This window comes from Pseudochaenichthys georgianus, chromosome 5, assembly GCF_902827115.2.
Source record: "Pseudochaenichthys georgianus chromosome 5, fPseGeo1.2, whole genome shotgun sequence".
Lineage (NCBI taxonomy): Eukaryota > Metazoa > Chordata > Actinopteri > Perciformes > Channichthyidae > Pseudochaenichthys > Pseudochaenichthys georgianus.
The window spans coordinates 10671432-10688768 of NC_047507.1; the positions used below are offsets into that span (position 1 = coordinate 10671432).

At 41.1% G+C, this 17337-nt stretch overlaps 2 protein-coding genes across 2 annotated transcripts in view; one reads left to right on the forward strand and one right to left on the reverse strand.

The window, feature by feature from the left end:
- Nucleotides 1-1710: 1710 nt before the first annotated feature.
- On the forward strand, nt 1711-6340 carry glrx (glutaredoxin (thioltransferase)). Its single transcript, XM_034083655.2, has 3 exons — nt 1711-2001; nt 3147-3278; nt 5934-6340. The coding sequence occupies exons 1-2, from the start codon at nt 1795-1797 to the stop codon at nt 3258-3260; spliced, it is 321 nt and encodes a 106-aa protein (XP_033939546.1). The 5' UTR covers nt 1711-1794; the 3' UTR covers nt 3261-3278; nt 5934-6340.
- Nucleotides 5948-17337, reverse strand: part of rhobtb3 (Rho related BTB domain containing 3) — a 36833-nt gene continuing 25443 nt past the window's right edge. Inside the window, exons 10-13 of the mRNA XM_034083656.2 lie at nt 11940-12113; nt 7433-7599; nt 7099-7195; nt 5948-6066 (exon numbers count right to left, since the gene is read on the reverse strand). Of these exons, the coding sequence (XP_033939547.1) occupies nt 5948-6066; nt 7099-7195; nt 7433-7599; nt 11940-12113 (557 nt within the window). The remainder of the gene's footprint in view (nt 6067-7098; nt 7196-7432; nt 7600-11939; nt 12114-17337) is intronic.

Here is a 17337-nt window from a genome sequence, read left to right on the forward strand (position 1 = left end):
TATTTGTGTATTTATATTTTGTTTTATCTTATAATCTGAATCTGTAAAGTAACAAGTTTTGTCAAATACATTTAGTAGAGTAAAAAGTACAATATGTAGTAGTACAATGGCTTCAAAAGTGTAGCGGTGTAGAAGTATAAAGTAGCATAAAACAAAATAGTACCTTGAAATCGTACTTAAGTACAGTACTTGAGTAAATGTACTTCACTACAAAACACCCCTAACCCCCTAAACGCACCAGGAGCGTCTGCGCCACGCTGCGCTACGCTGCGCTACGGCTGCGCCATGCTGCGACCTCCTCCTGCGACCTAACACACCAGGCGCGTTTCAAAACGTTGCGGAAGCGGAGCGTCGTGTGTGCAGCCTCGCAGTTGTTGTTGATTTTGGAATATTTCCTGGACATTTTGTACTTCTACAAGTAAGTAGGCTACGTAGTTAAATGGTTTATGTTTGTGTCTGTTTAAATCGGGTTTATTGTTGTTATTTCCTATTTTGTTGTGTTGTAGACTACAGACACAGTTAATAATAATTGTAATATTCCAGTTATAAACGACATGAATCAAAGATGTGTTGCTGTATTTTAGTGGTAAAAAAATATGCATTCATCATCATAATTATTGTATATATATATAATTGACAGTGCCTGTAAACCGGAGGAGAACGCTGCAGTATTCTCCTACTTGAAAGACGGTGGTGGGGGGGAGGAGAAGGAGCCGGTTTTGGGTGCACCCGGTGCACCCCCTCAACCAGCAAAGCAGACAACAAGGTGATTTTCATCACTTCCTGCCTGCGCCGCGCTGCGCCGCTTCAAAAATAGGATTCATCCTATATTTTAGAAATTCCTTGCGGCGAGGAGCTTCTGGGACGCGCCAAGCCGCGGCGCGGCGCGTCTGGTGGAACAGCACCCATTGACTAGAGTGGCCGCGATCTTTGCGAACGCCGCGGCGCAGCCGTAACGGAGCGTCCACACTACAGCTCCAAAAATAGCTTGGAGCTGGGCGTGTCTGGAGCTTGGGGATTTTATTCAAGCAACACGGCCAACAACCAATCACATGAATCTCCCGCCCCCGACATACAAAGCAAAAACCCCCGGGGATTTTATGCGAGCAATATATATATAAACTCCCCAAACAGGTGAACATCTACCAGTTTCCCCCACTGTCTCTGCCACCTCCCTCCATGCCTGGTTCCTCCGGTTTGTATCCCGGTAGGTGAAGAGGGTCTGGTCATACAAAACCGGGTGATTCGCTACGGCGATAGTTAGTTTCTCCTCCGACTTTTTTTGAAATATAGAAATGAACGGCGGGATATCTCTCCCAGCTTAGACGCGGTTTGATTGGCTAGCGCTTCAGCTGTCAGATTTTGGGAAACGGGATTTGATTGGCTGGCGCTGGCTACTCCGGCGTCCAGGCGACCAGAAGTTGAACAATGTTCAACTTCTGGTCGCCTGGGTCGCCTGAGACGCCTCGCTCTGCTACCCACAATTCAGTTCGGCGAAAAAGCGCGGCTACGTGACGTCACCCCATTGAAAGTGAATGGGCAGCTTGGAGCAGCTTGGAGCTTTCGACGCTGTAGTGTAGACGGGCCGTAACGCAGCGCAGACGCTCCTGGTGCGTTTAGGGGGTTCTCTCCCAAGGTCCTTCACATGCAGAGTGTGTACTGTCTCTTTAAGAAGGAGGAACCTGCCTCTGACGTCATCCTCCTGAACACCATAATTGACCAAAGGAAGAGCGATCATCTTTGTTCTTGATTTCACTTCTCGTCTTCTGTCCACTTCTACCCAGCGACTGAAAAATGGCGCAGCAGTTTGTGCAGACCAAAATTAAAGGAGACAAAGTGGTGCTTTTTATTAAGCCCACGTGCTCGTACTGCGTTACGGCCAAAGACGTGTTGTCCAAGTATAAATTCAAGCCGGGACATTTGGAGTGCATTGATATAAGTGGCCGCACCGACATGGACAACATGCAGCAGTACTTCCTGGAACTCACTGGAGCCCGCACGGTAAACACGAGCTGCTTTGTCATTGTTTGAACAACGCAAGTGTCATTTTAAAACCCGGGAAACACCACCGTTTACATGTGTTTATCTTATAAAGTCAGTGTGCCTAATTGAGGTTTTTAACATACACATCATAGAGCCTTGTTGTCTATATTAGCTGTGATGAATATGTTAACACTTCTGATTAATTCCCTGCTTTTGACCACAGTTTCCCGTTTAATCCATTAATGAAGATTCAGTACTGTGAGATCAATAAGGTCCCAGATGCAGCAACACAACCCACTAGCCTCACGTACATGTTTGTAGCAACATTACATCATGAAGATCCAATATGTCTGATCAAAGAATAATGGTCAGCTTTTGAAAACATGGTTTAAACCTGTGTGTCTGCATGGATACAATGAATCATGTTACAGTTATATATGCAGTGGTAGAAGATGCAGAAGAAGTACCAGGCCTATTACTACTCTCAAAATACTCCAAATACCACTAAAATAACTCAACTATGCTCCCTGTACTAGTATAAATGATCACAAGATTATTATGACTCATGCATTTATTTTAAAGCAGACTATGTCTAGAACTACAACTATAGATTACTGTCTTTTTATTATAATATATTTTAAATCCTAATGATCCACATCTTTCATACATTTTTAATTCTAATTCAAATGTTTCATTTATAATAATTAAACAAACTCTTCCTACTTGTTGACTTTCTTCTAATAGCTTCTTTAAGCCGACTATTCAGTGTAATGTCAGCATTCACACTGCAATTTCTTTAGACATCTTTAGTCATGCACTGTTTGGTGTGTAAACAGAAAGTGACAAAGTCCCAGCACAACCACGCAGGGCTTCGAGTGACATCATCAATGTGTGTCGTTGCCCAACCCGTACTACAAACCTCCAAATTACTCCAAATAGTAATCAGAAAATATTCATACTCGAGCAGCTGGAACCATCCAAATGTTGCCGATTTATCCTTTTTCTGTCACTGTACAATACGTTATGTGTACGATATGTTAAAGGGATTGATGGTAGAACATTTTTTCTCGTTATCTTCATAGACTCTATGCACAACACAAAAAATCGATGCCTGCATATTTACCAGTTTCATCCCTGGTTCTCGTGTATCGACTTGAATGTAGGTCCCACGGGTATTCATCGGAGAGGATTGTATCGGAGGCGGCAGCGACGTGATGGCGCTGCATCAGAGCGGCAAACTGGAGAACATGCTGCAGTCAATTGGAGCCCTGCAGTGACCCGCTGCACTCCTCCAGGTACAACACACACACACACACACACACACACACACACACACACACACACACACACACACACACTCTCGTATAGTGAAAAAGGTAAACCGCTAAGCCTTTGCAATAGCAGGGAAGCAAAAGGAGGTAGGTGTTGCCCCTCAGAAAGTGATTAAGAGCATACATTAGAAGCCGTAAACTCTCATTAGGGTGGGAATAAATAAATGATGGCAAATAAGACGCCCAAGGTGGTGCTTAAAGAGATAAGAAGTAATTGCTTAGTGGTAAATCTGCTCCAGGACCACGCCGTTTTAAATCCTGATTGAAATGAGCAGATGGGGGATAAATGAAAGTAAGCCCCTGAATGATTGAGCGAGGAGGTAGAGTGACTGCAGAGGATTTTCAGCCATACAAGATTTTGACACTTGTTATAATTAGATAAGAGTTTAAAAGATTGGCAGTATAATGACTCGAAGGCAAAGGCTAGTCAAGTTATTTTCTGCCAGTCCATCGCTGTCTTTAAGCATCTTCACAGCACAAAGGACTGGCTCTCCTAATCTGACCTAATCTAAGCTTGAAAGACATCATGTAGTCTGATCCTACCAACATCACCAAACCAGAAAATGAGGGACATTTATTTTAGAAGAATGATGTTCATCTCTCTGAAAGCGTATTAGGGCTAATGGGTTAAAATGGTTAACAAATAGTTGTATGTTGGAAAAAAATGTTTTCAAAGTGGTTAATCAACAATGAAAAAACCCACACATTTGAAATAAAACGTTTTTTTCCGAAGAACTACAACTTGAAGAGGCCCTATTATGCTTTTCGGGGTTTCCCCTTCCCTTTAGTGTGTTGTTGTGAATGTGGTGGAGTTTCTCTCCCACACACTTGATGTTGTTTTTATTTGAACCTGTCAGCAATCTGACGACAAAACAGGTGGATTTTCTAGAGGCAAGAGGAGGGAGACGCAGAATGAGTTCTGCCAAATAAAATGCAAACACAGCAGAGTGCACACATGGATCAAGTCTGTGATGTTGTTCATTCTAAAACATGTCTTTATTTAAAGTCAGACGTCTGTACAACCCCAGCCCACACTGAGTGCAGCGCTGGACTACACGTGTTTACAGTCCACTCTTCCTGCTGTTATTTACTCGTTTCTTTTTAGGAGTAGATTAGGATTTATGTGACTTATTAGTGGGATGAAAGTTGATGTTCCTGTTGTGATGCAGCAGCAGTACTATCTACAGTACTATACTAACAGCCTGCTGATACACCTCTGCTAAAGTACCCGATACAAATACTATTACATACGGTTTGATTACTGTTAAGGACTAACCTACTGAATAAAAAATAGCTGCAAAATGTCACATTGATTTTTCATTTTGTTGAAGGTCATTCTGACATAAGTTGCTGTCTTCCATGTTTTGTTTTTTTATATAATCATGCACCTTTAAGTAAATACCAGCGAAACAGCAGACTGTAAAATAGCGAGACCCTCTACTCCGAATGTAAAAAAAAAAGCATGTCATAATTATGTCCACATACAGTTTAGTTTACAAAAATAATAATTTGCAGCACCAATAAATCATATTCTCGGTATGATTAAAAACAACCCCTCAAATAAGAAAAATAGGATCAAATAAATATTGTTATCCATCCAGAGGCATTGTGGTTCTTAGTGTTCCAACGTATGTTCATGATATGGTTGCTTTTCCTAAATGTGTATGTAAATGCTACAAAAGTCTTGTTTGTATTAATGAGACAGACCATTATCAGGTGTTATTGCAAATAGAAAGGGAATACTGTCAACATCTTTTCATTGGAACCTGCTAAGGAAGTGGTACGAGCTTACAGGGTTTCAATGAAAGTTTTAAATATACATTTGTTACTGTCCTAAATGTATTGTAACTTTTGATACAGGCAATATGTAGTTACATTAAAATGACATTTCAAGTCTTTTCGAAATAAAAATATAAGGGCCTCTTTTGACGGACAACGACCGAAATGTATTCTCTTTTTAAAATGTTAAGAAAAGTCAGAGTCAGTCCGACAGTGATCTGAGATCATCTGAATAAGCAAATTGTGGTTAAATGGGTCCTGCTGGTCTGATAAAGGGCGTCCTGACAGACTACAGATGGAGATGACTCCCTTTCTCTCTTCATGAACGTCACCGCTGAAATACTGATCGAGCCACAGAGAAGTCAGAGGCTCGGGAAATATTTCACTTTTAGGGACATGAATGCATCCTGGGCCATGTTCATTTCTCCAGCGTGCAGATGATAATCCAACATCCTCCGAGTAGAGGAACAGTTTCCTTCCTGCAACGATCCCGGCAAGTTTTCCAACAGATGTGCGGTCTTTTAATAATTATTGTGTAACTCTGTGTCTTTTGTAGAAATCCTCAGCTAATGTAAATATAATCTTTCACAAAGCCTCTGGTCATGTTTAATATTGGGGTTTGAGGCATTTTGTATTGCACATGATAGTAAAGTCATTCATTAAAGGATGCGCAGCCACTCCTTCAGGGGGAGGAGAGGCGTGTCACCGCTCCACAAAGCGTCCCATTGGTTAAGAAGTCTGATGACGTCAGCAACAATCAGCCTTTCATCCAGCAGAACAAGTCAGTTTCTCCACATGATGAGTGTCACTGACTCTCTTCTCTCCTCCCTCTTGTTTCAGGCATCCAGGTGAGGTCACATGACTATGCAGCGGGACTTGCGTAGCTTGCGTCTCCGCTGCTGGTACTCGCTGAGCTCCTGCAGGTAGCCTCTGGACGGCCAGCGTAGCCTCTCCACCTGCTCCCGCTCCTCCTCTGGAAACACAACAACATATAAACTGTAACCTCCTGCAAACACATCTCAATCATTACTACACTATGTACTGTTCCCGACGCACACAGTACTCACTCTAACAGCGTAACACCTTGGATTGTTTCCAATTCAGTTTACACCAACACACAGAGGATTAGCGGTGATCGATTACTCTGGCCTTTACTTCTCCTGTGCCCTTAAGTACCCGTCCAATGACCTTAAAGGATTATTGTGTGTTTGACTGATGATGATAATAAAATGTGCTTCTGCCACTAACCTGTGTGAGGTTGCTGTTTAACTGCTCCTATGCTTCTATTAAATACATGACTATAATAACTGAGAAGCAGTTATTATGTAACTCAAGCATAAACTTATAGTATAAGCATACTATAAGGATGCATTATTCAGAGGGGCTGACAGCTCATAGTGTCATCCATAAACCCTGCCATATTGTGCCGCACATACAAAAATAACTCTGGTTATCTTCTTTTAGCACTTTTATTAGAGAAAGTGGGACATTTTCTTACATTTACTGTGAGAAAAACAACAGATGCTTAACAGCCTGAAGGCGTTTGGACTTAATTATTATTTAAAATAGTTTAAATCAGCTGTTTAATGTTTCTATCATTCTCTTCAGCAATTTAAGTGTGCACAACCCTCACAAGGCGTGTTTGATATTAAAATACATTCTTTTTTTTCTGGGGACAGCAGTCTGAATCACAAAATATACCTCCACACTAAATCAGTTGTATGTACTCTGCTGTACAGAGATTTTAGAAATGTAGTAACTGTGCATTTTGGGAGAGGTATAGAGTAAACGCAAGAGCAATGAAACATATCGGGAGGAGACACGAGAGAAAATATCATATAAAAATGAAAGGTTGCTAAAATAAAACACCACAGTGGCACACAGATTCTCCTCAAATCTAGTCATAAGGGCCTCGTATTATTCACTCCTGTGTTGAGGGGGAATCGGGGACTAACCTGTCACCTTGTGATTGCTTTGATACAATTAAAAAACATCCCGCACTGACCTGAGAGCTCCAGGAAGTCAGGTTTGTGACTGAAGATCAGGTAGTTGTTGGCGATAAAGTGGAGGAGCCAGATGTACAGCTGCTCTGCATTGTGGCACTGAAAACCCAAACACACACACATAACAATCACTCTCTTAAGAATTAATGCTTTTGGACAGATAAACATGAATATCTCTTACACAGAAAAAAGCATTTGGCTGAAGTTGCTTTTTTCTTGTGGCTGAAGTAAATGTCGCATCATAATGAAGAAGTAATCCGTTTACACAGCAACATGGCGTCTGCTGCAGGTCTTTTAATGCTCTCCATTCGTCCCTAAATTCAAAGCCGTACTGACCTTTGCTCGGCGGAGGAGTCTGATCACGCTGATGCCCGTCGACGACAGCTCTCTACTGGGCATGCTCTGAAGGTAGGCGCACACACACACCTCACACAGGTGCTGCAGACGCTTCACCTGGTACATCTCGGCACACACCAGCACGGCCATGGCTTGCAGCACGCTGGCTGTGTACACACACACACAGTCACAGGTGTTACACTAACACTGCTGAAACATCATGGAGAGAACAGTTTATTCCAGATGTATACGATAGCCTGACATGTTTTAAGAGTTTAGTCCCCCAGAGGAAAGCCAAGGCTTAAACGCTCCCTGAAGTGAAGTAGGTGTTTTTATGATTATTGCTCAATATGTGTTTGGAAACGAGCCACACCGGGATTGCCTTGAGAAGCTTTAAACTACCCTATAGTTATACAATGATTTAGTTAGTTTCACACATGCTGCTTTCAACATCCAGCAGCATCTTACATGAGAATGTTACAAAGCCCTGACAGATCTGTATTCATTAATACTTGTATGCAATGGGGAACACATATTATGTATGTGAAAGGAATTGCTTATCGTAACAAACAAACAAGAATGAATACCTGACTGCAGCGCCCTGAATCTCTACAGAGCATTTTAGCGGCTTTCAGCTCGTTTTCCTAGTTTTACACCAAACAACTTTGCAGTTTTGATTCACTCTCACTGCTTTCACAAGTTGCATTTCCAGCACAAGCAGCAAGCTGTTCTGGCTAAAGGTTTGTAAAACCCACCATGCCTCAGAGAGAGGGTTAGCGATTAGGCTGCTGAATATAGTGGAACATTAAGCAGCTAAAGAGCCAGATATTAATTTCACGAGTTATCAAAACACTTTTATTAATGGCATTATCTTGAGATAACAAGTTTATTTTTGAGCAATCTCAATAAAAACAAACAATCAATCCGTTTTCACAAGAAAACAATTGTTATTAATACGTTCAATGTTTAACCGAGACCAGGAGTGCCGTGCCTTACTGTAGATGCAGCTCGACAACTCTAGCAACACATCTAAGATAAAAATGCCAGTTTAGGAGTACCCAATATTTATCAAGCATCCAATTTGATTCAAATCCCGGTCTACCACGGCAGGAGCTGCATTGTTTTGTTATGTTATTAGATCAGTCCTCATCTCTTTAATAATCAAGTCATAAATTGCAGATGTATGCCTTCACTTACTTTTCTGTTATTAATCCCTCAGACAGTCCCCTTGATGGCAGACATCCTGATTTCGTGAGAGAACTAGTTGTTTTCTGTTTATAAATGATCCCCTTAACTTAAAAAATGGGCCTTTTGTTTTACTGAGAAAGGGCATTAGAAAAAAATGACTGACGTTTTTGGCTTCTGCACAGAAAACAGTAGAGTAAACTGTAAATAGCACTTCACTCAATATTGTTTACAATAACTGGTTTTAAAAAAGGTAGCTAGCCCTAGAAGTAATACTGACACAAACCTTAAATCACAAAACAAGAATAGTATTATGTATTCATGATTTTATACTTGTATGTTATTTTATATTTACTCTGCACAGTCTTCTTTCTTCTTTCAGTCTCTAAGATTGAACACCAGTGTGATGGATCCCACTGATTTAATGGAAATCCCTTTTTAAAACCACATCATTTCTTAGATTAAAAGACACCCATTTCAAGATGTTCTACCGTCTAGCTGTGACATCACGCACTCTTGTTAATGTTAAAATCTGAAGAAAACCTCTATAACATGGTCAGAAAGATGTGTAACATTTTAAAGTAGGAATGAGGTTTCTGAGTGAAAGTATGAATGAACAGTTAGCAGTTGAATTCGCATGAAGATTTGTTGAAGTCTGAAGATTTCCTCCATTCACTTCAATGGTTAAACATTTGATGTATTATGGGATGTATCTCTGGGATTATGAAAGATATGAATGAGAAAAGTAATAGCCATCGATTCCCGACTGAGCTGAACGTTTTGATGTTTGAACGGAGTTTCTGCGATGTTCAATGCGGGAGGAGAAGAGGGCCAAATTCCCGGCGGAATAATAATAATAAACTTTTTGTGCGTAGAAGAACAGATAGTGGGAATGCTGATACATCAGGAGATGTGACTTCATTCAGTCAATTGTCTGCACACACCGCACAGTCATCCAGACACAGAAGAAGGCAGTGGAAATGTATTCTACTATCACACACCATGTACAGGATTCACCATATTCCTCCTCCTTTGATTCCACTCCCTCAGTTTTAGTCGCTGCTGGTGGAGTTACCTTGGGTTGACCTTGAGCGCTGAGCTCTTACATAACAGTGCAGCAAGCCTCTGGAGCTGCTTCATTCCTTTAATTTCCTGTTCACATGATTCAACCTGAAGCTGTATCTCTGCACACAGCGGGCTCACCCTCCCTGCTCCTAAGCTGCATCTCACGGGTTGCTTGTTGAAGGATTTTCATGATTTATTTTTCATCAAAACATCTCATTCTTCCAAATAATGGGATTGCCAGTTCTCTCTCAGTCGCTGGTGTTTCTGAATGGATTATTCGGAGCTTTTTTTATTGTCCATTCAGCCGCTTCGTTATATAAGAGTACAGGAAGAGAAGAGGACAGACAGTGTTGTGATTACATCTGTAATTGTTAGTTTACAGTTTGAAGGCTTTATCTATTAATTAGGGGTCGTAATGGATTGTTCTCAGTGCCTTTTTGAATCTGTAATCATCTGTTGTTGGGAGGCTCCATCCAAGCAGGACTACAGTTACTTATGATGTCACAATGGACACACACACAGTAACACACACGCACACACACACATACACTCACTGCAATCACAGCCCCTTTAAGCATGACTGCATAAGCTTGTCGTTCAGAGCTGCATTAAGTAATCTTGCCTCACTAGGGGGCAGAAAAACTCAAAAATAAACACAACAAGAACCCTTTTTTTCATATTTCAGCTCATCCAGTTGTTTTGGCTAAGCTCTTAACAAAGAGTCAGCAGACACAAAGCCATACAATACAATGGAGTCCCTTTGGTCAAGTCACTGGCATTTCTAAAACGTTTTGGGGGTTTCTGTCTTTTACCGTGACTCTAAGCAATGTTGTCACTGGACAGGAAGCAAACAATCTAGTGTGTAAGTCTGTGGAGGGAGAACTGCTATTATCTTGATTGTCTGGGTGAAAAAAACAAGGTAAAAATGGCCAAAGACGCTCAGAGCTGTTGATTTTCAGAGGGATCAAGCACAACAGGGAAAGCTACAAGTACATTGTGGAGAGGAGGTGCAACAGTTTGTTACATGGAGATATCCTTCATCTGGATACAGGGCCGGTACTGAAGTGGGCCGGGCCGACGATGTGGGCCGGTCGGATAGGTCACTAGCCCCCCCCCCCCCCGTCGACAATTTACTAGCGGAATTTACTTGCGGTACCGAGGTGGGCCGGCGGTACCTAAGTGGGCCGGTTGAGAGTCCCGGGCTGATTTTTAGTCCCAGTCCGCCCCTGTCTGGATATTGTTTTAGTTCCTTACGCAGAAAGGCTATCACTTAATTGGCATGAAATACATTTATATGAATTATGCCTATTCAGAACGAATCAACACACTTACTTATATTACAAAGTATAATTTGATAAGGTGCCCACATAATACACAAGGGGAGGCAACTTCTTTGAGGTGAAGAAACCTTGGGATGTGGTTTCCTAAACAAATTCTCATGAATTTAAATGTTTTTTTATTGGAAATGTAATAATGAGTTATCTCCGTAAAATAATGTATTACCACCACCAGTGAATGATCAGCACTAATGACTTTTAAAAGGCATTGTACGCGGTGAAAGAAAGTGACAACCACAACAACACGTTTGGGGCTGGGACTTGGCCCCGCTAAAAGCAGACGATGCCACGGGTTGATTTTGTCATCACTAATTCTAATTTGATTTCAAGCCTGCTGCTTGTTCTCCGCGGGGCCCCTAGAGACTGACACTGGCAGCATGTCGCAGTCACACAGATGGTTGATGGGACTTTTCATCTGCGCTTTTGTTTTGGGCTGCGCTTGGGGAGCGAGGCGGGAAAACACCGCCGTGCCGCTCTCAAGTGTTTCTGTAATGGTGCTTATTTCTGCCGTAAATTAAGAGGCCATCAAAGGTCCATTGTCCTTCAGACTGTCATGATGTTGGTCTGATCCATGTCAAGCAACTTTGATCTCAGTCACAAATCCATGACCTGTCTATTTAGAGATTTGATCCCTTATAAAACTCTATTTTTATTTACAGCAGCAGCCTGAGAGGGTAGTTATAGTGGAGTGAATGAATAACACGCTGACTGAGGGTTTCCCAGTTCAATCATCTCACGACTGTAATAAATCTGTTACGGGATTTAATTAGTCCACAACATAAAGAGGAAAGCAGGGACATTTCCTGACTATATTTAGGCCTCCCGTCGCAGTTTTTACATCCCATAAGGGCACCTAAACTGGCGACCTTGAAATGTAATTGTAACCCAGCAGTGGGAGTCACAGTGGGCAGTGAACTCACCAGGACAGCAGGAGTCAGTGTAGAGATACTCCAGGAAGGACAGGAAGGTGTCTGAGGAGACTCCATGGATGGGCACCACTCGGCTCCGGGCCTCCGCGTACTTCCCGCTGAACATGGCTGCCATGACGTCGCAGCGAGCCACCAGCACCGCTCGGTGGGCTGGCAACACACTCCCTAAAATCACACACACACACACACAAACACACACATGCAACATTTAGGTTTAGAATGTCATAGTAGCGTCCCTAAGTCCCAAAGAGCTGCGAGTGGAAACGCCTGAGTGTGAGGGAAATATTTTGTTTAAGTGTTTGTACCAAAAAGCATTTTGTGTTTCACATAGGTCTGCCATAACTTAGAGCAGGGGTTTAAAGGTTTAAAGGTTAAAGGGTTAAAGGTTCCGCTTTCCTGTTGGGGGACTGTGACTAACTGCCAGAGGACTTTAACAGACTGTCTTTGTCTCTGAATCCATGTGTTTGTAATTATCGATCAGAAGACGCGCGAAATAGAGGCTCCTCCTTGATTATCTGTGTAGATTTGCGCTGTGTTTCTGTGTAATCTTCAGTGTTGGCTGGGGAATCACATGATGAAGTCGTGTGAGAACCCTGCCAATGCTCCCGGCCGTGGCTCTCAATAAACTCAGGTGTTTGATATAAAGCGGACTCCAGCCTCCATTCCTTCCATCAACATTGCTGAGCAGAAGTTTCTCTCACAGATTGGCATCACGGAACAGGCACCTTCAGATCTTTGAAACATTGGTGAGTACATTTCTATTTTGAGATTGACTCGCCAGCGTTTGAGATCAACGGTGTATTAAAATTACCTGAGAGAACTGAGCTGCTGCATTTTTTTTGGGTTTCTCTACTCATTACATCTGGAGGCTAATCTATAACCTCAGGAATCGGTGTCAAGGGGATATTGTCCTGGCCGATTTCCCCGTGTTTGTTGCTGGAACAGGTGTCTACGAGCAAACACGGCCTATGTGAAAACTATGAGAATATTTGGGGCTAATGATAACCTAGGAATATCGAATTTCATCGATCTCCTCTGTGTGTGCTTCTTGGAATTAACTCACCAGGCAATTACACACAACAAATATTCAGAGAAACTTTTGAGAGATGCACCAGCAAAGTGGATTTTCTGAATTAGAAGCAATGTCGCAAGATTTGTATTTAAACAAATCGCCGAATTTAGGAGTTTTCAGAGGATAAATAGCATTTCTGCTGAGGTGCCGATTCTCCGCCCCCTGGGGAGAGCTGCATGCAGAAAAAAGGAGCATACAGCATTATCCGCGATTATTGACGCTTTTGAACTAAAGAAAGTGCTCAATGTGTGGTTTGAGAATGTTGTATGAATTGCTGAATTTGGCTGTGTTTGCTGATACACGAGAATTATGAGTATTGAGGGCTCTCATAATTAGTGGCCCCTCTGAAAGTCTCCCTAATTCGGATTAAAATAGGCTGGAAGAGTTTTTGTCAGGCTGAGTTGTTGAGAGTTTTTATGTTTGTTTGTCTAACTGCAGTGTTTGTTTGTATAATTGTTTCGTGTTTGTTTGTCTACCCGCCGTCTTGTGCATGCGTTGTAACAACTCATAATGAATCAGTCCACAGCCAGGGTAAAATGAACTAAAACTTCAGTTATTTCACCAAAATTAAATGACTTGAGAGAAATAAAACAATAATGTAAAGATGAAAAGCTCAAACAGCTCAATGTTGTATTATTTGTTTCATTTATTCTTAAATCTATGTATTATATGGTAATAATGAATAATAAAAAAACCGTAATGTATTGAACACATTCCAAAACAAAGAAGATAAGACAGAACCAGACTCAGACATGAGGACTGGCTTATCTATAGCCAGTTGAGAAGCACTTGAGGTGCTTGGCTCTGTGAGGCCTGATGTACTTATAGGGTTCTGTTTTCTTCAAGGTTGTGTCTTCCTAGTCGAATGTACTTAATGTAAGTCGCTTTGGATAAAAGCGTCAGCTAAATGCAATGTAGTCAGACAGTAATTGAAACTTTTGCGCTGTTGCTGCAAAATGAAAACCTTGTTGATTGTCTGTTTCCAACTGGCCACTGGAATCAGATAATTGATATACGTTGAAGTTCAATTACAGTTTAAATATAGTTTAACATTCTTTATTAAACTGTTTCAAATTATTTCTAGTACAATTGGTCTATACAGACATTACTACAATCCTAATAGTTGTCAAATACTGAGCTTATGAACAATAGAGTAAAGGTCGCTGGTTAAGCCAGGATCAATATACTTGTTGAGGTTTTATTGTGCACATAATAAATGTGTTTAAATGAATTGAGCAATTTTTTTTAAAGGAGTATAATGTTGCAATTTTTAAGATAAGTAATTGCAGTTCAAAGGTAGATGTTTTTTTCTCCTTCTCTCGTTCACGAGCACACAAAATAAATCATAAACATTTCCAAATCCGAACAGACAAAGAAGTAAACTAAACTATTTTGCTCTTCATTTTTAAATGGGATTTTCCGCTACATAACAGAAGACTTAATACAGGACTTAAAGAACGTTTTAAAGACAAGTCATGGAGAGGTTTGCATTTTGGACGGAATCTCCCCTTTCCTCTGCTCCTAAAATCCTGCACCCGAGGTCAATCACAGGCGTGACCTTTGGAGGGGCAGAGAATCTGAGCAAGACCACAGAGCGACCATTGGGGGTTTTATGGCCTAAAGGCACAAAGAAGAACATCTGGCTACCCCCAACCAAACAAACAAACACACACACACACACACACACACACACACACACACACACACACACACACACACACACACACACACACACACACACACACACACACACACACACACACACACACACACACACACACACACACACACACACACACACACACACACACACACACACACACACACACGTGTAAGTGATTTACAGTTACTAAATCAGCCTACTATCACCTAAAGAACATATCTAGGATTAAAAGACTAATGTCACAGCAGGATCTGGAGACACGTGTCCATGCCTTTATCTTCAGTAGACTCGACTACTGCAATGGTGTCTTCACAGGTCTCACTAAAACATCTATTAGGAAGCTGTAGCTGATTCAGAACGCCGCTGCTCGAGTCCTCACTAACACTAAGAAAGTGGATCACATCACTCCTGTTCTGAAGTCTTTACACTGGCTTCCTGTGTGTCAAAGAATAGATTTCAAAATACTGCTGCTGGTTTATAAAGCACTGAATGGTTTAGGCCCAAAATACATTTCTGACCTCCTGCTAAATGATGAACCATCCAGATCTCTCAGGTCTTCAGGGACTGGTCAGCTTTCTGTCCCCAGAGTCAGAACCAAACATGGAGAAGCAGCGTTCAGTTATTATGCTTTTAATTGAACTAGTCATATCTTAGACCGCACTGTAACTTTTATCCATGTAACTTCTCCTTTTTAATGTTAAATTGAACTATTCATATTTTAAACTGCACTGTAATTTTTATCCATGTATTTGTCCTTTTAATGCTTATTTTATTAGCTTTTCTTTTAATGCTTAATGTCTTTCATTTTTTGTAAGGCACTTTCAATTGCCTTGCGTTGAAAGGTGCTATATACATCTGATGGAGATGGATAGAGGCATTTATTTTAATTGTAGCAGTCAGTTTGTGGTTCTGGCAGCATTGTTGAGCATTTTTCATAGATGTGTTTTCATGCCTCTGTGTAAGGCTTAGTCTTTCTATCTGTATAGCCACTGGTGTAACTAAGTTCATAAACTCAACAGGGACTATACTTGAGCACTATTTTGAGATACTTGTACTTTAGTTGAGTATTTAAATGTTTTGCCACTTTATTCTTCTACTTCTACAGTTCAGAGGTACATGGTGTATTTCTACTCCGCTACATGTATTTCATACCTTCAGTTACTTTGCGGATCTGGATGAATTATGTGAAATATAATCAAGTGTTAAATCAGACTTTAGTTCCACCTGGAGTGAATCCACCAGCTACCCTGCAGTCTACAAAGTACTTCAGACTAGCTGCAGGTCTACCAGATCAATCATTATAAAACACATCATATATTATTCTGAAATGGACCAATCTGCACAACGACTACCTTTACTGTCGCTATTTCCACTATATTTTGATGAGAATACTTTTCTACTTTCACTTGAGTAACATTTTTAATGCAGTACTCTTGCTGTAACGTAGTATTCCTACACTCTGGTACTTCTACTCAAGAACAAGAGTACTAAAGCTAACGTTAGCCGGAAAGGTTTTTCAGTTCGCTTCATGCTGAAAATGAAATAGGACCCCACGGTTTGATGATTGATAGGTGTGGGCTGTCTTCCATTTTTCACACACAGGACAGTGGGGGATATCCACCCTTATCCACAAATGTAAAGTAGTTCACACAGCCTTTTTCCTCTGTGAGGAGCAGCAGGTTCAGCTTCATTTAAATATGTCGTGTAGTAATACTGTCGATGGATTTATTTTTCATCTCAAGAGAGAATGTGTATTTTATGTTAGTATTTCAAAAAAATCCCCCCAGACAGCGCCGCTGCGGGGTTGGGTTTTCAGCATGTCAATTTTGTCACACAAATGTGCCTTTTTATTTCATACAGTTCCATTTGGATTGAGACAGGGAAATAATCCAAACCTCATGCGTGGCGTTTCACCGTCAAGGGGGCGATATAGCCATCTGTATGTCAAATATGTCTTATATGTCTTAAATGACATGATGAATTGGAAATGGGGGACCCTGATGTAAACAAGACGAAAGTCTTTCTCTGGTCTGCATCCCCTTGACAATTGTATTTTTTGAGCTGTACTGTACCCAATATACAAGCTGTTAATAAACTTTTCAATCAATCAATCAATATGTAATTACATTTCAAATACTGATTTGAGCCTCACCAATGTATGAGTTAGCCCTACCATAGATTACCCAACAAAAAATACTCAGGAGCTGATAAGTCAATTAATTGCTTATCATGACAGGCACACAATAAAACAGTGGAAACAAACATGTGTTTGACTTTCATTAGTGAATGACACTGTGTGCCCTTTTATAGTCTGTGTCCAATATTGTGCATTTATATATATATTATATACATATCCTACATATATGCTAAGGTCCCGCTACTGACACGATAGCAGTCATTTCGTGCGCATGTGTGTAATTAAACCCATGATATCGAAATCTCAATCCAGCCAGGTACCCAGAGTTGGCAACCTTGCCCATGCCCCAAATAATATTTGTATTGCAGATCTACATGAATCACACAAACGACCTATTTTGGATTCAAAAGGTGACAAGTTTGCATACCTGCTTGTCATCCATTTCATTACAGAGCTGGGAAAATGGTGTATTGATTAGATTCTGATCCGTGCAAGTCCTATTTTAACTGACTTTAGT

Coding starts and splice junctions, on each gene's coding strand:
- glrx (XM_034083655.2), top strand. CDS start 1,795: ATGGCGCAGCAGTTTGTGCAGACCAAAATTAAAGGAGACAAAGTGGTG. Junction 2,002..3,146: donor AACTCACTGGAGCCCGCACG/GTAAACACGAGC, acceptor ACTTGAATGTAG/GTCCCACGGGTATTCATCGG.